This window comes from Molothrus ater, chromosome 4, assembly GCF_012460135.2.
Source record: "Molothrus ater isolate BHLD 08-10-18 breed brown headed cowbird chromosome 4, BPBGC_Mater_1.1, whole genome shotgun sequence".
In the NCBI taxonomy this organism is placed as follows: Eukaryota; Metazoa; Chordata; class Aves; order Passeriformes; family Icteridae; genus Molothrus; species Molothrus ater.
The window spans coordinates 63,728,784-63,751,055 of NC_050481.2; the positions used below are offsets into that span (position 1 = coordinate 63,728,784).

A 22,272-nucleotide genomic window follows, 5' to 3' on the forward strand; every position below is an offset into this window, starting at 1 on the left:
TTTTCTTTGCTAGTTCCTTAAACAGAGCTTAAATGTGTTCAAAGATTTGACTCAACTGAACAATAATGTGCCTCAGTCTTGCTGTGCTGTGAACTCTCCAGGATGTGTTTACCACCATACCACCAATATAATTCCCTTAGATGTAACCTCTTTTGATTAGTTTACTACCCTTGTTAATAGCAACATTATCTGTAAACACAAGTTGTATACAAGTGATATTCTCTTAAATTTTCCTGACAAAAACGTCCTTATCTATACTTTTAACACAAGCTTAACAACAGCCTCTATACAATCTTTCTTCACAGTGATTTACTGAAATAAAAACCTGCATGTGCACAGCCTGTTAGCTCTCTGCAAGGAGGTGTCAGCTGGAATCTACAGTACTTGCAATTATCCCAAGTGTGTGACTTCCCAGCTCAGTCATGAAGACTTGGTTCTGCAGTATAACACAGTTTGCTTCTAATGAGGTTTTGCTGGATCTGTCAATGAACTCTTAGTATCTTCCTGCAACAATAAGCACAGCTCTTACATGAGGTTGAATTCACAACTTGAAATATTAGTGCCACATATTAAATTGGTACTTGCTGTGCTACCAAGACTAGGAAACTGTTACATTCATGCTATGCAAAGTTGTGCTTGTTTATTAAAAAGTACAGGAAAGAAAAGACAGCAAAACTCAGAAATCTGCAGGAAGGTGTCAGTACAAGTGCAGTGACTCAAGAAGTCCACTGAAAGAACAAGGAAAATTCAGACAGTTTACTTCATAAAGAGAGGAAAACACACTATGAGCAGACAGAATAGAAACACGTGTAATGAGTAAGGTCATGTTGGTAAAAGTAGAAAAAATTGTATTTAAGTACAGGGGATAAGGACAAAGCTTGAGATTCAATGAATTAAAAGCAAAAACTCTCAGTAAAAAACAGATCCAAACCTTGCTCTACTTAAAACTCCTCAACTCAGAACCAGAACTCCTCACTTTTGGAACAACTTCCCTGCTCATTTTAAATAAAGCCAACTCAAAATCACCTAAAAAGCTTTTCAAGCATTGACAGCTCCAGTGGTGCCAAAGCACAAAGTATCATGCAGCCCATAATTAAGCATCTTCTCAGTCTACCGAGCTACCTGAACTTACCACGAGAGACTGCTCTATTGTAGCGTGCCTCTCCTCCTTTTCCACTGTTCTTCTACAGTCTGGACACACCCACAGTGGGAGGTGCAGCATGTTGTTTGCTTTTGGAGATGTGGAAAGTGCTGTTTTGCTGGAATTCTTGATCCCGCTCTCTGAAAGCGAAGTATCTTTGCGTTCACTTCTACAAAGAAGACAATGCTCGCCAGTTGTATATGGTGCCCTCTGGCCCAAGCCAAAGGTAAATGGTGTCTACAAACAAATGTTTTGATAGATAACTGGTTATTCACAGAATACATATCAGAAAAGATATTCTGATATTTGAAACTAACAACAAAACCCCCCAGAACCAACACACATATTTTACTAGTCATTAGAAAAGTGAATACTTGGAGTGTCCCAACAAACACAGCAGTCTCAATATACATGAGGCAAACAACTTGGACTATTAATACATTGCCATTCAGGAGCATGGTCTACAGTCTTTCCCTCTAAATTATTTTGGCCTAGATATAATAATCCAGCAAGTAAAATTAAAAAGGGGTATTTACTTTTACTGTCACCATTTACAGATAAAAAAGAAAAATATCTCCTCTTTGAAGATCTGTGACACTTTTGTAATACTACCTGAAACAAAGTCACTTTCAGCTAAGCCTATTACAAAATAAAAGTTTAAGTCAGTTTCAACAACACAAGTCAAAAGGGTCCTCAAATCCACTATCAGCTATTGAATCAAGCAGACTTGGCAACGTACAAGGACACAGGTACTTCAAAACCTGAATTCTTTTCCAAGATGCTACTGTGCATGAAACTATGGTTCAGCTATGCAATGCTGATTCTTCACCAAGGCTGATAGTCAAAAACAACTCAGGCAGCACAAGACAAAGAGAACCCAATTTTATGAGACATAAGAGATGATTGGAACAAAATATCATGTAATGGCAGAATCACAGATTTGCCCAATTTTATTACAACTGCTAACTCTGCCTTAATTAACAACACCTTCTATGTAAGCATCAAAATAGTTTAATTCTTTCTCAGAGAAAAAGCAAATTTTAAGTAATTCAAGCACTGCTCTTGATACTGCTCTAATCTCAATACTAACAAAATATATAGCTTTAAAGATCTTGTAAGGCTCAACTGCACAAGCACAGGTGAACAATTCTTTAGGGCAAAGGACCAGTTCAAGCTAAACCATAATTCACTCTCTTCTTCTTGTTCACAGCAACAACAAATCAATTATCTAGAGCTGACATCTAAAGAAAAACAGCAGAGCAGTACAAACACTGATTTCTGTGCTTTTCACATTTGTAAAACTGACAGACTCAGCAATATGGAAAGGAAAACGAAGAATTCTAGACATAAAAGCCCAAAAGACAGACTGATTACATCTCCACAAATATCTTCCTATGTTTCAAAAGTTCATGAGAAATTTAACAGATTTATTAAGAACAGCTAACCTTTGCTCACTGCTGCCACTTCTAGAATTTGCACCTAAGCACTAAGGCAGGAAAAAGAACACAAACTCTCCAGGAGTCTACTGCAGGTTTTTAGAAAACCTTCTCCTGCAGGAAGACTCCCTCTGCCAGCTGAAAGGCCAGGACTGACCAACTCCTTTATAGGCTCTACAAGCACCAAGACATTTCCCAAGTTGGACATTGCTCTTGGCTGACCTGCACCCAACTGAAGATCTCATTCATGCCTAAAACCCCTGCATACAGGAGGCCATGGCTGCTTATCCCTTAGCCCTGAAAGTTTCCTTCTTAAATAGATTTTTTGAAGCCAGATTAGCTGAGTCCCTGGCAGAATGATGACATCTTCATAGCTATTTTGCAGGCAAATCCTTATGAACATCTTATGCAGGACATCTTCCAACAAGCAGGAAAATAAGAGGACAAAAATGTAAAAGTTCAGAAGCTAAGACAACCTGACACTTAGTCTTTTGCAAAGGTAAAGGTCATGGCAAACACACCACAGCCACTCTGCAGGGACTTTTAGAAGTTAAGATGTGTGTGTGTAACCTCCTTAAAGCTGCACCACAATCACTAAAAAGCCATGGCAAACACAGCAGGAACAATAATCTTTGTTATGGCCACACTCAGTGAAACCCTAACCATCTCCCCACTGAGCCCATATTTACAACAGGTGTGAATCTCAAATTAAAGCCCTTGGCTCCTAGAGCACAATGCAAATCAAGAATCAAAACTGAAACTTCAACAAAATCTAGACCACAAGCATCTCTGATACCTGTTATGACTCCATCCTACTAAAATGAAGCTATAAACTTCACTTTCTTATTTATTTAAAGCATGATAAATGCAGCAACTGTTCATGTGACCATTTCAACATGAGCAGCAAACTCTTGCTGCATTAGGAGAGCTTGCAATTAGGTCACATTTCTGTGTCTCTTCAGTGCCATCAGAGCAAAGTGCACATTTTGTGAAAAGCAGGATATTTTTCCACTAGTCAAGCTTCAAAAAATGTGGGATGCATCTCTGCAAGAAAACACCCAGGCTCACTTTATCTCTGAAACATGTTCAGATATAACATTCATAAATGAAAGCTGGAAGTAGGACAAGTCAGAACAGAAATAACTGCATCTCTGCTATGTATTTAGATTTATTTCCAAGAATAACTTTATTACCATAAAACTGCATAGATTTTTTTTAACATCCAGATCCAATTTGAAGCGTACTATAACAATAAAATTTTACTAAAAAAAAAGATTCCACTGTTTTTAAAGCTTAAATAGGAGATAATCAGAAATTGACTTCAATTACCAACATCCCAATCTCACACAGCATTCTTTTTGAAGAGTTTGATTTAGTACCTTTAATACTGCTTAATATCTTCTCCCATTAATAAATAATTCTGCTTTTATATATACCCACAAAATTTGACTGCACATACCTGAGAAACACCCGTGAATTCTGATGCAACAGAACTGTCTGTAAACTGTGTACCATTTAGTGAAACCTGGAAAAATAACAGATTGGTTACAATAGCTGAGTTTATTGCTAAAAGAGCTTTATAAAAATTAAAAAAATCTTCCTCAGTATCTGAAGACTGATACAACAGCTTTTGAAATTTGAATCATCATTCAACTGCAGAGATATAAATCTGCTTTTCTTTTGTAAAAAAGTTCAACAGATGCAAAAGTTTGGATTTTCAACTTTTGCACTTTAGCTGTTTCAGTAGCAACTCTGAGCTGAAAGAACTGATAAAGGAAAACAGAAAAGTCAAAAACAAAACTACATTTTTCCTTTAGTATTTGATTGCTTGCATTTAGCTTTTGAATTTCTACTGTAAATCAAAACAATTAACAAAGATTTCTGCCTTTTGGAAGTTGAATACCGTACTGCTTAGAAAAATATGCAGTGTTAACCAGAAGAGTTTTCCACAGCAAGGCTCCCAGTGGCATTCAGCTACTCCAGTGCAGCAGCCTCCTCCTGCCCCAGGTTATGACTCATACAGAAACCTCTGAGATCTCCTCTACACAAGTGCTCCAGAGACTACACCAGACAGCAATGAAATGCCTTTTACAAGCCCCAAGTGCTCTCTCACAGCACTACTTGAGGACACTAAATCAAGAGTCAAGTCAAGACAATGTATGAACTCAAGTCCGTGACAATGAAGAGCTCTAGATCACACCAACTTGAAGAAAAGGCATTTCATTTCTTAAAAAATGGGAAAGGAGAAATAAAGTCAGTCAATTATCCTAGTCTCTCCTCCTTCTTGAGCACTGGTTGAGCTTTTGAATTTCACACATCAGTAATCTCATGCTTCTGTTCCACCTTTCACATGCATTTTCTAAACTCTTTTTTGCCCTCCAGTTTCCCACCTATTGCTGTTGGATATTAGTGTTTCTAAGACTACTCTAAAGACCACAATAAAACCAGTCTGTCTGACCAAGACCCCTCAGATCTTGTGTGCTGTACTGACAGGATTCAGAAAACATTCCTGCCCTGTGCCCAAACCATAAACTCTAACTGGAGCTGTCCTCAGGGCAAAGGAGCGTCCTTCAGTTTTATGTATGTCACAGCACTCCCAACAGCTCAGTTCAGAGACAGGGAGATTCTTGCAAAGCCACTGCCTTCAGCTGAATCTTTCCAAAGGCAAAGTGGGGGATTGTCAAATCACTGCTAGAGAAAATACCAATAAGAAATCACACAGCTTCACTTCCATACCCTATGCTATCTTTCCAGAGTAGATATTTAAGGAAAAAACCCTCATACACAAGTCAAGCATCTCAGGTCTAAAATTATAGGAAGAAAAATGCTGATGTGGAACAAGTTCCCTATTTTTATTCAGGCACTTTCCAAAAAGTGGAACAAATAAGGGTTGTTTGATAAAAAGAAGTCTTCTTCATCAAGAAAAGATGTCCTCCAGTCTGGAGGTCCACTGGTTATTGGCATTCATATATATTGAAAAATAAAGAAACCAGTATGAAAGTTTAGAATGAAACAGTTATCTGCAGCTAAAACCACTTTTTCGAAGAAAATGAATAAAAAGAGAAACTCATCCAAAGACATTACTTATTCATTAAAGGAGTACATTTACCTTCTTTACATTCAAGACAGTGATAATGAGAAATACATGAGCCTTCACATTGAAACATGCAGGCATTGAGTGACCAAGTTAAGGTACTCAGAAATGCTACAAAAGTAAAGACAAAAACAATGGGAGGTTTTTGCTATCCACTAAATGACAAAGGAAGCCAAGACAAAATACTGACTATCAGGAATGACTGCTTCATGGAAAGAGCTGTCAGAAAAGACATCTCTTGATCCTAAGCACTGTGCAGAACTTGCTTAAAAATATCAGTGCAACCCTCCCTCAGAATTTAATAGTGACCTAAATATCTGCGGGAGGAAAAAACACCAAGGAATTTAAAGAAAGGAATTAGATAAATAGGAGGCAACAAAGAGAATCATCAAAAACTTGTGTGTAGACAATGAGATATAAGACATTGTATGTGAGGCCAAGAGGAAACATAAAAATCACAAAAAAAGAAAGACTTAAGTGGGGACGAATAATGACGTGACAGGCAAGGAAGGAGATGGCTAAATAACATATTAGAGAAAATATTAGAAGAATCTTGTAAAAGTTCTCCAAATGAGGCTCAAACAATAGCAAGCTAAAAACAGAAAAAAAAAAAAAGACAGTCTCACAAATAATTTAGTGAAGAAAAAAAGTATTAAAGCTACAACTCAATCCTTTTTTGAGGCACATAAGAAGCAAGGAGCCTGTAAGGATAGGTAAGGGTACAGCAAGTAAACAAATAGAAGCATTAAGAAAAAAAAGCTTTAATAACCTAAAGTCAGGGTAAACTCAACAGAATTATTTTTTGCATGTTCATTAGGGAGGAGCTTAAAGATATTCTCCCAGTGAAAGGCCTTTATGGAATATGCATTAGAGGATCTGTTTCAAAGCAAAGCTCTGCTAGAAAAAAGACAAAAACAGTACAGAGAAAATGGACAAGTGAAAAACTAGCAAACCACCAAGAGTGGATGACATTCAGCCAACAGTCCTAAGGAAATTCAAGGACCTCAGAGTTGCACTAATAATTTCAGTATGTTAATGCTTGCTTTGTGCTTCACTGGTACTAGAGGAGCAAATGACTGCTTTTATTATTTATTTATTTATTAAGCTTTCAAAATTGCAGTTATCCAATGCCTGTAACAAGACAGTGCCTGAGATGACAAAGTCAGCTAATAGCACTAAATTCTTCATGGAACTAAAGAGACTGGAGAATGGCAGAAGCACCATCCAAGATTGAGTTACTGTGCCATATGTTGACAGATGTAACTCTGTGTGCAGAGGATTCAAGTGGAAGTGACAAGCTAGATGCTGTTACTTCTGGATTACCCTAACTTTTTTTATTTATTTAAAAAAGCCTTATTTTTTCATTCCTGAGTTTTTAATGATTTTAATGTTTTGTGGTTTATAAAGCTATTTTGTGAAGGTAAATGCCATAAGGAAGGCTGACATGGATGATGAGGAACATCTGAATCTCCACAAGCACTCTTCACCATAATGAAAAGTGTGTGTGTGTGTGTGTGTGTGTGTGTGTGAAGTATTTCTGCTCTTACTGTTAATGTTATTTACAATGGAAAAAATATAAGGAAAGATATCTTGTGTTTCTTGGAAGTTACTGTCACACTAACTCACCTGCTCCAAAACATTGATTTTCCTGGAGAATAAGACATGCAACATCTTGGCACAGTATACTTCATACCAGAAAGCACAAAGAGAGGGAATCCCAGTTTAAACAATACAGCCTGATTACACCAGAATGACCTTGAAGAACCAGTGGAGCAATTAGAAAATAAGCACTGAGAGACTGCCACAATTTGCTCTAATAGCCTGTCACCACTGCAATCAGACCTCCAGGAGGCTGAGTGACACATTACTAAACAACACACCCCCATCTGTCTCACAACTGAAGCCTGGGGAAGACACACAAACATCATGAAAGCGAGAGTGATGCAAGATCTCAGGAGAGCTCAGGAAAAGAAAGGCACAGGAAGGAAATTTAGATTCAATCCACCATCACTGAACCTTAAACTGTTCAAAAGAAATGTGATGTTCAAAACTTAAAAAAAAAAAAGAAAAAGCAAGACTGAATCAAATTTCTCCCAGAGAGAAACAGCAAGGATAAAAAGGATAAATTGCACTGATTTTCTCAGGTGCAGGAAAGACAGATCAGAAAAAAGCCAATGTTACCAAGAGACAATTACAGCTACACCTAATTCTACCAGGTCCTGATATAATAATTGTATTCCATACCACTTGAATCAATTACCTTATCTTTATATAGGGAGGTGAAGAATCAAGTTTGCTGAAACATCTGTCAGTATCTAACACTAAAGAAACCAGCCTGCTACCCCCCCCAAAACCCATGCAGATGCCTTGTCCATGCCACTTGTTCTCCTGCCTGCATTTTAAAGCCAAATCCCATTTGCCATGACTTTGCTGTGCTCAGCCTTGCCTCAGGCACCTGGAGGAGCTCTGCTCACCTCCCACTGCCATCACCCACCACCCTTTGGTGGCAGCACTCTCAAGTCCCACTCTCTGCTCAAGACCTGCCACCCCACAGCCCCAGTGAAGCTCTGACTTGGGCAGGCTCCAGTCACAGCCTGAGCTTTCTCTCCTCTTCCAGCCACAGCTAAATTGGTGACAGAACTGCTGCTGGCAGCTGAGTGACGCTTACAAAATCCTAAGTGACTGCAGATATGAAGAATGATTTATTTATGCCTTTAGTTCTACAGATAGCAAACAATCTGATTTCAGTAAGTGAAAATTTAGGATCCTTCCCCCCTAACCGAAACTGATTTAATGATAAGCCATTGTAAAAGCCAAATGCCTGGTGGATGAGGGGAAAGAATGATGATAAATGTATCAGAGAGACATTCAACAGCAGATAACAAACAAAATCGGATGCAGGACACCGCAGGAATGGTAAGACCTGTGAAGGTGCACAGGAGGATTATTCTGCACATGCACTGCAATTCTCTCCATTCTCTAGCAGCAAGCACTGCCAGGGAGGACACCACGCTGGCCAGACCTGCAGCACAGCAAGGCTTTGGGGTTTCTTTCAAACACCTCTCCTGAACACAGGCAGGAGTGACTGCAGCCTCTGCATAACATGTGTTACAGCACTGAAGAGATATTATGATGTAAAGCACAGCAAGTGAACTATCAACATTTATCCCTTCCTTAATCCTCTTTAAAGTCCACATTATACCCAGTTAACATCTGGTACAACCCAGTTTTTTACAGGAACAGCAAACTGGAGCAGTTCTACTTGGCAGTGTCATCACTCTTGCCAATAAGATTTCATTTATTTCAACATACCAACTATTTTTCATCTCATTTAAGAAACCCATGAGCAGTTTTAAAGGCATAGAAAGGACACTACGAAGAGACTAAGCAAAGTACTACCTGGTTTCTCACAGAAAACATTGTTCCATACTCTGGACACACCAGTGTCCAGAAATTAAGAAATAAACAGCTGTTTTGTAGAATGGAGTGTACAGACCCAAAATGCATCAAAATGCCATAAGCCCTGCAAGATATCAACTACTGCCAAACTGAAGCAAACCAAAGCATATGTCCAATAAAGCAGAACATAGTCTAGAAAAAAATACTCATTTTTTTTTAATCAAAGCACTTGTTGTTAAGGATGCTCTAACACTGAGAGAAACAGTGCAGGAAGATCATGGAATCAGATGAATGATTACCCAGAACTACACCCAAGAATCCTCTTGGAGAGGTTGAGCACATCCAAGTATTTATGGTCAATACCAACACAGCCAAGAAATGCAGAAGTGTCCCATATCACAGCATGGCTGAGCCTGCTGTGCTCCAGCTGGGCTGGCCCAAGGTCACTGATGGTCCCTGTCCATGGTCACCAAAGTCTGACGCCCAAGTGGAGGTGAACAGGAAACTTTTCTAATAGAAGGGAAACCCTTATTTTCATTTTTAAATAAGCCCCAGAAGTACAAGAGCTTTTGTAGTAGGAGAGCATGACCTCTAAGACAAGCATACTAAAATAGTATTTTTTAACAGATTAAAGGTAAGAGTTTTCTTCCTAGCACTGGAGCAAGGAGAATGCAAAATTAGCATGCCCAAGAATGGGTCAGAAAATAATCAGTAATATACAACACACTTCCAGGTTCATTAGCATAGCAACATACAAGCAGATATCAGAGTCTATTATTATTGGTTTTGAGGAGAAAAAAAAAAGTCTTTTGCCATCAGTTATATAAAATTTCATTTCAAAGACTTCTGATTCAGTAGCTTGAAAATAGGTAAATGTTTGATGGGCAAAAGGGAAAAGTTTGGGAGGTTCCTACTCCAAACATAGCTATGGTTTAGCATGAAGCAGCAGTGAAACATGCCTTAGTGGGGGAGGAATGAATGAAGACCACCAGTTAGTTTTATTAACTATAAAGTTAAAGGATGAACAAACTAAATAGTAGCCCTTCCTGATCTAGAAGCTGGAGTGTTTTGCTTAAGAAATGGACAAATATCTCAATTTTTCATGCCATGATCACACATCTCTAGTGACACTGAACAGAATGCAGTTGTATATCCTAACACAGACTTGCCTGCCAGGGAATCTCAAGATTATATGAGAGACACTGATAGATAAAGTGGTTCCTGATTATCTGCAACAGTCATCAACAGGAAAAGTTGTGAAGACTTCCTATGCAGAAAGATGCTTAATTTTACTAAGGGTGCCAAAGTACCAAATAAAACCAGCACAAGCAAAGACAAGGTGATAATAATTTAAGTGCAAATATCCCTTTAAGGCAGTCAACACTTGATCTGGCCAATTGAGTAACTTTGCAGACTATCAATTCATTTTACCAAGCATTCTGTCCTTGGCATTAATATTCACAAACACCTAAATTATCTTTTCCCAGCCTCAACTGCATTATTCTAGTACACTCCACACTCTTGAGATTGGAAATGCTTTAATGAAGAAAAAAATACACATAAACAAGTCAGTGATATCACAAGTCAGCCCTTGGCACTCCTTTGAAAAGCTACGGGACTGGACATTATTTCAGAGAACCTTTAAAGCTTTATCTCAATTATCAGGATATAAAAAAAATGAAAGCTGAGAAAGAACAAGCATTCCAAGAAGAGCTACAAGACTATTGTGACTCTCCTGATATTAAGATTTTTTTTAAAATTGTGATATTACTTTCAAATACAGATAAACCAGCTTTTAGAGATGAAAGAATTCAGAAGCACGAGAAACAGAAGTTGAACAACAGTCAAGAGTAAAGTGTTCATGAGAAGCCTGTCAGAGCTCCAGAGGGCAAAAGCTCTGCACATGAATACAGCCAACATGCTGACTCAACCCTGATTTATGTTGCTATCTAGTGCACAGCACATCTATGTTCCATAGCTATAGTAGTTAACAGAAATCATTAAAAAGCAGATTTGCTGCAGAACACCACATGAGAGACATCAACCAGCTGTGAAACCAGCAGGTGAGTGGTTCATGTAGCATCTTGTGTACACACATTTGGATGGGGCAGGCTGGAAATCCTGTGACTGTAGAACACATCAGCCCTTTCCACCATGCTCAGCCAGAGGGAATTACACGGTCAAGGCCTAAACACAGGAAATGACCTATGGAGATGGAAGGAGGAAGAGAGACAATGCTGGGTCTAAGACTGTTCACGTCACTTGAGAATTGACACTTGCTCTGTTTGTAAAGACAAGCAAGAGACAAAACATACAGAGCAGTTACACTCCACTGCAAACCCAAACACTTGCAAGGAGCTAACAAGGCTGTTGTTGAAGTCACTCAGTTTAGCTCTCAAAAGGTGAGGTGTGGTATTACTTCATATTAGGGACAATATATTAGGATAAAGATATATTTGGCAATAGACACTCATCATACTAAACCAAAAGGATAGGTACTCTCTATCCAGGCATTTTCACAGAAAGTGCTTATGAGCAAAACTGTTTCTCTCTCTTTTGAATTGTACTACTGCCAAAATAAACTTGGTCAGACCCCAGGTTAAATCCTCAATAGCCAATATAATTAGCAGTCTTATACGAATAATGAGGAAAAATACAAATAAAATCAACATGAGATTTCAATAATCTTAGTGACACTTCTACTGTAATTTTAATCTGTTTTATATAATAACACTGACTTCCACTGTTTTCCTTATTAAGTAAAATCACACCATTACAGAATCTGACTAACCTGCAAGACAGGTTCTCTGAAAGCTTTTCTTCTTCAGCAAGTCATGTTATTAAAACTTATCACTGGGCTTTAAGTAAACATAACACTATTTTCATAGTTCAGTAAAAACTAGTCCTAAAGTAAATCGTTGATGTCAAGCAAGCTGACAATCTGAGGGTGGGGAGGCTTAATCTAGAAAGCTCCATTACCTTGCATGTAGGTTATGAAGCAAGTGAACCATGAAAGGCTCAAATCCCCAAAATTATTCCTCTCCCCACACCCCCAAGATCTCAAATCTAAATTGCTTATTTTCCAACAGGGATATCATATAAGAGCTTTGATACTAAGTCAAAATGCCAACAGAGTTTTCAACAGGAACTGAAATTATTATTTCAAATTACACTTTTTCCACTTGAAGTCTTTGTTTTCATAGAAGTTCAATCTATGGAGAGGAATTACAGAAGTATAAGTAGCAGGTATACACAGGACTTGTTAAAAAGGACCAATACTTTCTGATTTAGCAACAATTATGATTCAAGAGTGAGGTCAGGGTACATGGGGAGGCTGTTCCTATCTCACCCATTTGGGAGCTATCCTAAATGACAAGATGACAAGATATCCAAGATGACAAGTGCCTACTACCTCCTGCTAAAACTCAAGTCTAAGATACTTGGCAAAAAAAAACTTTTCCCCAAAGGATTTTTGTAAGATTTGTAAGATTTTTGTAAGGTTAAGTATTTATAGGCTTATCACAGGGGTGGGGGAAGAAGGATAATCAATCACTTGTACACAGAGCTGTATTTCAAAATGAGGCATATTAGTAGTCTGAGAAAGTAAAAGGCATTTTTTCCTCCACAGTTTGCAAAAGTGTTCATCATGCATTGTCAGCTTCTGGCAGATCAAGTGCATGGATGACTTGTAAAAGTCTGTTCAAAAAAGGTACATAATTAAGTTTTTGTTTTGTTTTTGTTTCCCAGACATACACAAAACCTTCAAAAATAGAGCAGGGAGGAAGGAAATCAGACAGCATTGGACAATGGAGAATTGAAAGAAAATCAGTTTTCCCTCTACTCCAGTTCTATAAGACTCAAGTCCTCTGAAAATGAAGTAAAATCACCCCCTCTGGTAGATTTACACAGAACTGATTATTACCTGCTTCATTTATTTTTCCTTTGGATCCTCAGTGCCAAAATAAAACAATTCTACTGTAGCACAGTAATCAGAACAGACTGAAGTCTAAACAGCTACTTAAAATTAACAAACCCATCAAACCTGGACTGACAAAAATCTACACTCAGAAACGCAGCCATCTGAAATTACATTATCTACACTGCAAAGAAAGCTACACAAAACTCCCCAGTGAAAGTTTTTTTTCCTCAGTAGTACCTTAAAAAGACAACTTTGAAGTAGTACTTTGAAAAGAACACAGATACTGTTACTCTGTAATGAGTTTTAAGGAAGCAACATCTATATTCTGTGCCATACCTCCCACACATTCTTCAATAGCACACTTAGTTTTCTTTTAGCTGAATCAACCTAAACTACATCCTTCAGGAAATGAGCACCTCTTAGGAAATAAGGAGTTCACAGGTTATAGTGCTACAACATGAAAATGTTAGCACACACAAAAAAACCATGATCTCTACAGGAATTGGGAAGAATTCACAATCCAAAATTTAAAAAATGAAACTCTGATGTGTATCCTGTTATAAGACAAAACAATCTATATTCACTTAATTTTTAAATGGAAGTTAAAGCAAGGTTGTACTCAATAAGTTTTTCTTATCTATTCCACTTTATTGAACAAAGTCAAATTACTTCCTTGGCTGTTAATTTGAATTATGCCAACTTTAACTACTTATTCCATGAAACTCACAGATGGGTATATTCATCCCTGCCTCAACCCCTCCCATAGAATTCACCTCCCCTGCTTCTTTATTTTAAAAAGTGTCATGTGACAACTGATCACTATCAAAAAATACCCTAAGGAAAAAAAAAATTAAAAATAAACAGTTGTTTTGTAGAATGAAGTGTACAGACCCTACCAGAAGTCCCTGCTGTGTTCCGTAGATACTCTTGAGTCGAATTCCACTGCTAAAACCAAACCTACATATGCTGTAATTAAGAAATGTATCTAATTGAGAAATGTATCTAAGTGCTGCCTGGCACACTATCTCATGAAATTTGTCTTGACAAAGGCCAAAGACCTTCCTGAACTAACTATTGTTGGGTGTTTTTTCCATAAGATACGATCTGGCATAACCCCTATGTAAAAACTGCAAGTAGCAAATCATCTCGAAGATAATTCATCTAGGCTCAGAATCTAACATCAAGTAGTGCTCCTCATCATCACTCTTCTTTTGTTATGTATTCAGATGCTTTTATCTGATGAGCCATTTTCTCCTTATATGCCAACAAATAGGAAAGAGTAGAGAACAGGTCCTTGGAAGACAGGGACACAGACAATTACATCATCATTCCGAAAAAACACTCACAAGAACTGGTAATTCTGGAAGAAATCCCTGCCAGATACCCAATAACCTCCCACTTGACACCATTGTGAAGAGATTGTAAAGGACCACTAAACTCCTTTTTTCTTTTCTTTTTTTTTAATTCACAGAATATTGTGCACCCAGACAGAGGCCAGCAGCACAGCCATCCTAGAGGTCACTCTACCTAAGTCACATGAAATTTGGCAAGGCTTCCATGAATACTGTTTGCAGCATATGAACAAGTACTAGGTTTTGTCAGGCTCAGAGCTCTGATTATCCCTCTCTAAATTGCTATATCCCCTAGAAGTTTTACCAATATAATTTCATGTTTTCTTCCAACGCAACATAAAAAGAAAAACAACATTACCACAATTCCCTATAACCCACTAGCAAACCTATTACTGAAGGTTTTCCATTACTACAAGCTGGAAGATCCATGTCACCTGGGAACAAAAATACTCCTATTGCATTTGCAATCTAACAAGCTGAAGTCTCCTTTATTTTTTCAAAAGCAGTGAACAGTAGGTGCAGTGCTGTCCCACCCTGAGGACAGAAGTGCCCAGCTCTCTCCATGGCCCTGCCCAGGTCCCTTCTCAAGGAAGATGTGCATGTCCAAGCAAGGGTTAATAACACCATAGTGAATCCTACTGCAGTCTCTGGTGGTTGTTTAATTGCTTCCAGCAGAGAAGATCACTACAGCAGAAAGCAACAGATCCCTGATGCCATGAAAAGTACCTACGCTTGCAAATCCCAACTTGTCATTTTATCTTCCTTTGACCCTACAACCATCTGTCTTATCTTAGAAAAATTTGAGAAGTATTAGAATCACAATTTCTACCATGCTTACATTTATAAACATATACTAGAAAAAATACATAACATCTACCATACAGAAATACATATTGTACTGCCAGAAATGAAAGATTTTGTCCTTGGGGAGCAGGAGGGGGAAGAGAAACCTAAACTTACACTTTTGCTCAACTGTTAAGCTTTACTTTGCAAACTGCAGCACCACTGTTTGTACAAATGGCAGCTGCAGCTGATGAGCCACTCCTCATAGCATCAGAGAGGAAAAATTCAGTTCCACAGTAAAATAAAATTATTTTGATCATTAAAAATAATTTTTAAAAATACACATTTAAGTTTGAGAGAGTAAGTTAAAACATAACTTAGCATAGAAATATTATAGCCTACTTAGGGTAATAAATAATGACACTTCAGCAAAGAAGTGGTGAAGATGGTAAAAATCACAAAGCCCCACATTTTGAAGTAAAATTTAAATACCAGTCAGAAAGCTGCAAACCGTAACATTAGCTTGCGTTCATCTTAGGTCTTCATTTTTCCTAAAAAAATGTTTTTAAACAGAACAAAATTCAACCAGCTACAATACACATGAGGCTATCAGCTCTTAAACTGTGTGAAACCAAGACAATGCTTATACTTGTGTAACCAATTACTTGGCTAAATAAGACCATTTATTCAGATTAAAGCCAGTAGAATTAATATCCTTTTCTTCTTTGTATTTTGCTTTGCACTGATCTGAGGTACTACAGGTAAATTAAGAATACATTACTAGAAATTGGTTATTTAAAGAAGTATAATCATGCACGTGTATATTTAATTATTTGTATTGATGATTCTGTAATTTTTGTCTTTCACTATATTCAATTCATTATTCATAGTTTACACTTCCAACTGTCAGAATTTTTCAATTCCTATCTCCAAATCCAAAAATTGCACATCCTAAAGGTGCATTGACACTGACAAGTGTCTCGTTCAGTATTTGCAGCCAAAGAGGCTTTCCCAGATTAATCCTCTATCGGGACTGGGAAGTACAAGGGGATTTTGTTATACCAATGGCTGATGCTCATCACCACGACTGTGAAAAGGAAACATGATTCCAAGATGCAGCACACTGTTTTCAGGAGGAAGGAGGTATTAGTGCTGCTTCACAGCCCTCTGGAGGAGACTTCATTTGGTCAACCACCCTCCAGAAATGCCTAAGTGGAACAGACATGGTGACAGCCAAACTGGGCTGTCAGCAAGAGCCCTGCCTTGTTTAGCTTAGCAAAGCAATTCGAGTCTCTATCTGCAAGGGTACAGGGGATGGGAAGAAAACAACAATAAACCAAGGACAGGGAGGCAGAGTGAAGTGTCCTGGAATACACTCAAACTGAAGGACAAGACTATCAGCCACAGCATGAAGCAGAACTGAAGACATGGACAGTGAAAATCTATTTCAAATGAAGTTGAATCAGCTAGTGAAAGGCATTTTACATATTTCTATAGATAAACAGAATCACAACAGCTGCCCCAATCCCTTCACATTTTTATTACCATTCACATGAAAAAGCTTTGCAGCCTCCCAAATACATCTGCAACTCAATTGTAGTATCAGAGCTGCCTTTGTCTTCTGGGTGTTTTTTTCAGCACCAGGGGAAAGGAAGGGAAATTTGTCTACAAGAGTTTTTACAAAGCTCTTACATATCCTTTAAAACTGCATTTAAAATAAAATAAAAAGGAAAAAAAATAGTATTTTGTGTAAAGGTATGAACATTTTGCAAGGTAAAGCAAGCTTGAAAAACTGAAATCAAAATAAAATCACAGGGGAAGGAAATCAGGTCTTTCACTGGTGGATGTGCAGGAATTCATTGTATTTCATGGGTTTCAACACAGCATTAAATGCTATCCCCTAGCTGAAGTGAAATGGCAGCAGGTATACAAAATAACAGAACTACTTAAGTGCAGACAAGCTTGGACTTGAGTGAAAACACACTTGTATCTGTAATACTTGCATGTGCAGCTACAAGAACCCAGGCCTTCCAGTGAAAAAAGGGAGGGAAGGAAATTTTGTTCTAATTACACACATTACAAATTTTTAAGAAGCACATACCCCTTCCCACATGCAATACTTCCCTTCTTTGTAGCTAAATATGACACAGCAGAACACAGCCAATCCACCTCCTACCAGGATTCTGTCTTTTCTGTTCTAGGAATATGTTCAACATTTTCCCAGTGATTTTGCAGCCACATGCTAAAAAAAGGTACCAAAAGCTAATAATGAACACGATTCAAGCATTCATTTTCCCAAGTACAATGAGCAAAGTGCTCTGAGCAGATAGTTAAAACACCCCAAAATTCTCTCAACTAGCCCTGACAGGTAACAACCATGCATATAAATTCTTTTCCTAGTCAGAATTGTTAGAGCTTTAATCTGTTGTTCCAACTTCAATACTGAACACAAACATGTAAAATTAATAGGATTACACAAAACCAACCCAACCCCAAGATGTGCCTGATGAACAGTAGAAAGCATTCATCCCAAGGCAAGTTTAAGATGTGTAAGACAACATCTAGGAATTATCTACCTGACCATGTAACTTCCATGCTACAACTGCAAATGCCCTACTCCAGGAATTATGCTACAAGAAAATGACCTCAATTGTTAACTGTTAAAGGGTTAAACATACATCCTCCTGACAGAATCTCATGAAGCATTAAGTAAAGCCACATTCTGGACATGGGAGAGGCCATTTTCCAACTGATCCACCAGTGCAATCTCTAAAATTAGCCATGTTTTTCCCTCAATAGAAAAAAAGAAATGTCAGGCAAATTACATATGCTGTACTAGGATATGACACTGACAGTACAAGCCAGAGAAATTCCCTATTTCTAAGCCATTTCAATTCTGCAAAAATCAGCATCAGTAAGCAGGAGAGTCCTAGTTTTAATAGTTAAGAGCAATCAGCAAAATTACAGAAGATGCAGCAAGTTAGCCTTAACATCAGAACTGCATTCAAAGGCTGTGTTTCTAATAAATCATTACAAAGTTAATAAAACTCCGAGTTAAGCTAACAGCCACACAAGATTAGCCCTTGTACTTCATTATCCTCAAACTGCCAAGCTCTCAATGCTCACCATACACACACATATCACATCACATCACTTAGGAGTTTCTCATGGCCACGTGAAATACACTGCTGAAACACAACACATGCTTTGCTTCAAGCACCACCATGGGAGGGAGCAGAAGTTTACTGAATTAAATGAGGAAACATGTAAAGCTTGAAGTCTTTTGGCCCAAATTTACTGCCACAACTCCAGAATCAGAGATCAGAGTGTCCAAGGAGTCCGTTCAGCTACCCCTCACCAAAATGCAAAGGTGTAAATGGCAGGAAGATAACAATGATTCCAACACACATAGAAGGAACTAAAAATCAAAGTGGCATCTCCAAAACTTTCATCTGGAATGTTCCCTGACCCGAGGATGAAAAGGTTATAATGACACAGTAAGACAAATTTATGTCTTGGACTGGATTTGTAGGAACATTTGCCTGTATTTCCTATACTGAGGGGGATTACAAGGAAAACATACAGGGCCCATAGTTCTACACAACAGATTCTTAGAAAGAGGTTTTGAGATTTGGATTGTGGGGTTTCTTTGTGGGGGGTGAGGCATTAAGGAGAAGCAGGAGGCAGCTGAACCAAGACATCTGTGACTGTTAAGTCTTTAAGGCAATTCAATGGGAGACTGCAAAAGACAAAGCCAAGTAAACAGCTGTACCAGAAAAAACACCATAAAGAACCAGCTGTATACTGGCCCTACTTGGATGCATGCTGCTCCAGATGTTCTTTGCCTCCTTCAAACCCAAGAAAATAAAAGCTGCTGAGATGTCATTCACCACTGACTACCCTTCATGGATACTACTAACAACAACTGAGGACAAACAGAAAGCTCCCAACCAGCTCTCCACACCCCAACACTGTCAGGAACAAACTCTCCTTGCAGACAACCCCACAAATTTCAAAATGCTATCAAACAACAGCTTTGGCTTCTCTGACCATGTGATGAGGGTCTGTGTGCTGGTAGGTGACAATGTACATTAAAAGGAATTCACATACAAAAAAAGCCTTTCCTGACTGTCAGCTTGAGGGAAGATTATTTTTCACTAGGATGATGAGCAAAACATCAAGAGTTCAAAGATGATATACCAGGGTAAAAGCCAAGAAGCAAGTACAAGTAATTATTCACAAAAGTTCATAAATCCAAGTAACCAATCCATCAGTCTTAGACAAATGCATACTAATCTATAAAGCATAAGAAAAGGAGTTAGAATTCTCTGAATGGGAATAACACAATGATCTACTCCATAACAGTCCCTTTCCCACTGGAATACTAACAGAAAAAGGATCCAGTCAGTTCACCAAAAAACACAACAAACACCTAAACATGCAAACAAAAACCCAAACCAAACAAATGCTGAGGAGTGTTATGCCCTACACTCAAAGGATACAAGCATCACAAATGCAGAGAGGTATCCTGCAAGTCTGCAAATAATAAAAAGAGGAAAGCACATGAGTGCTAACAAGCTGCAAACTTAGCACAGACCATCAAAAAAGGCTAACAGACAAAAATCCTTTTTGAAAGGGGAAAGAAAAACCCATAATACTTTTTGTTACAAGGAGATAATGAGAATCTAGGCATCTACTGGGAACGGCTCAAGGAACATTCATTTTTAAAACATAGAAAGCAACTCAAGACACTTCCTTTAGCTGTAAGCAGCAAGAAAAAAGTATTTGACAGTAAACAATAAGAGTTTCACTGGAAGTGAACCATCAATTCAATGGTTACTGAAGAGGGAAAGGAAGGAAGAATAGCAAGAGACAGATTTCACATCACTCAGAGCTCGCAGATGACAAGTCTATGGGAAGGAAGAGTTAATTCTCAAATGACAATAGAAACAAACAAATTCAAGAAAACCAAGTATAGCAAGAGAATAGAAAACATAGCAAGAGAATAATGACTCAGAAAAAGCACACATGAAGGGAGTAACAAGCATAACAATGGCAAGAGAATAAGAGGGACAAAAATGAAAGGCTAAAGGCACAAAATGAAAGAATTCTTACTAAACAGCTTGAGGCTACTAAGAAATCATTCTATCAGTATACTACTACTACTAGAATTTCTCCATTACTGAATGAAGAGAGAAAACAGATTGATGAAGAACAGTCCTTCAAGAGATCAACTACAAGCAGGTGACCAGCACAATTAGCACAAGTAAATGAGTAAAAATATCCACCCAGAATCAACTGACTATTGGAACGAGCCATACTTACATTTTTTCCAAGTAGGTTAGATCTGATAACATTCAAGAAACTTCCTCAGGAAATCCTTTGAGCCACCTTAAAATCAATTATCCAATATTTGAAAACTCATGGAAGATGTCTTAGATAATTAGCTTAGAAAAAGGTGAACTATTTAAACCCTTTCTTTAAAACAAAGAAACAACCTCATTCCTCAAAGAAAACCCAACCCTTCACCAAAGCAAACAAACAAAACAAAAAAAAAAAAAAAACAAGAAAACAACCCAAACAAACAAAAACAACACACCAAAACTGAAGGAGAAAAAAAGGATAGTGAAGGTAGAAACACCTGAGGAATAGAATGTCTTCAGTTCCCAGAAAAGTTAAATATACCCAAACAATCTTTTTAAGCACTTAGATGATATGGAGAGAAGGAACAGCCACCTTGGTTATGTCAAACCAGTAAAATTTTCTTCAATGAAAGATTTACACAGGGGAGGAAGAACAAATGTCATGATTTACTTGATTAATGTCTTTGACAGCCTTAAGAACTGAAACTTACTCATGACCAAATTAAATAGCAGGATCTTGACAATTACCATGAATTTCCAAATAGTTCTAAGTGACTATATGCAAAAGAGGAGTCAACAAGGTCAGGCTGATGGAAAGAATGAATGCTACCTTGGGATGCATAGCTGATGTGACACAGGACATAATCCTTTCACCTAATACTGCTCCTCAGAGTCTCAGAGGGACAACTGCAACTCACTCTGAGCACAGGTCTTGGAGCCAGACAGGAACAGCTGGAGAAAAGCCACAACAGAATTACCACCAGACACAGACAATATTATTATTAATATTATTATTATTTCCTGCCAGGAAAGGCTGAGAGAACTGGGGACACCAACCTTACTCATCAAAACACTGAGGAGAGAGAAGAATCAGTTCTCTCTATCCATAGCAAACAGAATAAGCAACAAAATGTTTGAATTGCAGCAAGGGAGAATTCTATGCAATAGAAAATTAGCAGCAAAGTAGTTAAGAGTCAAAATAGGCTGCTTGGTGAAGTTGTGGAGTCTCTATCAAATAGGTCATTTTAAGAGCAAGTTAAACAAACAAGTAACAAAAGTAGACTCAGTACTGTCTCCACTGGGCAGAAGACAGATGAATGACAGATGAATTTATAAAAATAAGCATGGAAAAAACCTTGAAGTTAAGACTCTAGAGCACTGATAGGAGATTCTGGAATATTATAATCAACTTTGGTGTCAGATTTAAGGAGCTGGTTTACAAAGATGGCTGCTTGGATTTTTGTCTACTTCTTAGAGTGCAATTAAAAACCCCAAAACAACAATGACAAAAAAAACCCCAAACAAACAAACAAAAACAAAACAAAAAACCAAACCCATAACATAAAATGATCTTAAAGAAAATCAATTGTATTCCTCAGACAAATCATCTACCTTTTAATATGTATCAAGATATATAATTACAAATACTAATGTGCTTTAATATTTTAAAAGAAGATTAAAAGCTCGAGAATTAGTGGAGTCTACCTGATATGATTCACAGAGGGGACAAAACAGGGCCAAAAAGCTCAACTCCCCTGGAAGCTACACAGCTCCTGATAGCCTGTGGTGGTCAGACTACCTGCCCACCCAGTACCTACTCACAGTTACATGTGCTCTCTCTCACAAGTGCCCAAATGAAAGAGTGATTAGGAAAATGAAAAATAAGACAGTCTAATTAGAAGGATAAGTCCCCACAGCAGCAGTGGGACACAGACATCCTTTCTGCCTCTCCCACCCCTATTCATGGCAGTACAGTGGAGCTGGAAGCCTAACCAGTGTAATTTC

The 22,272-nt window shown here is 38.0% G+C and overlaps 1 protein-coding gene across 2 annotated transcripts in view; it reads right to left on the reverse strand.

The window, feature by feature from the left end:
- The window catches only part of FAM193A (family with sequence similarity 193 member A), a 77,474-nt gene that overhangs the window by 41,608 nt on the left and 13,594 nt on the right, over nt 1-22,272 (reverse strand). For both annotated transcript variants that reach the window (XM_054514732.1, XM_036382658.2), the window contains exons 2-3: nt 4,037-4,102; nt 1,133-1,378 (exon numbers count right to left, since the gene is read on the reverse strand). In XM_054514732.1, the coding sequence (XP_054370707.1) occupies nt 1,133-1,378; nt 4,037-4,102 (312 nt within the window). The remainder of the gene's footprint in view (nt 1-1,132; nt 1,379-4,036; nt 4,103-22,272) is intronic.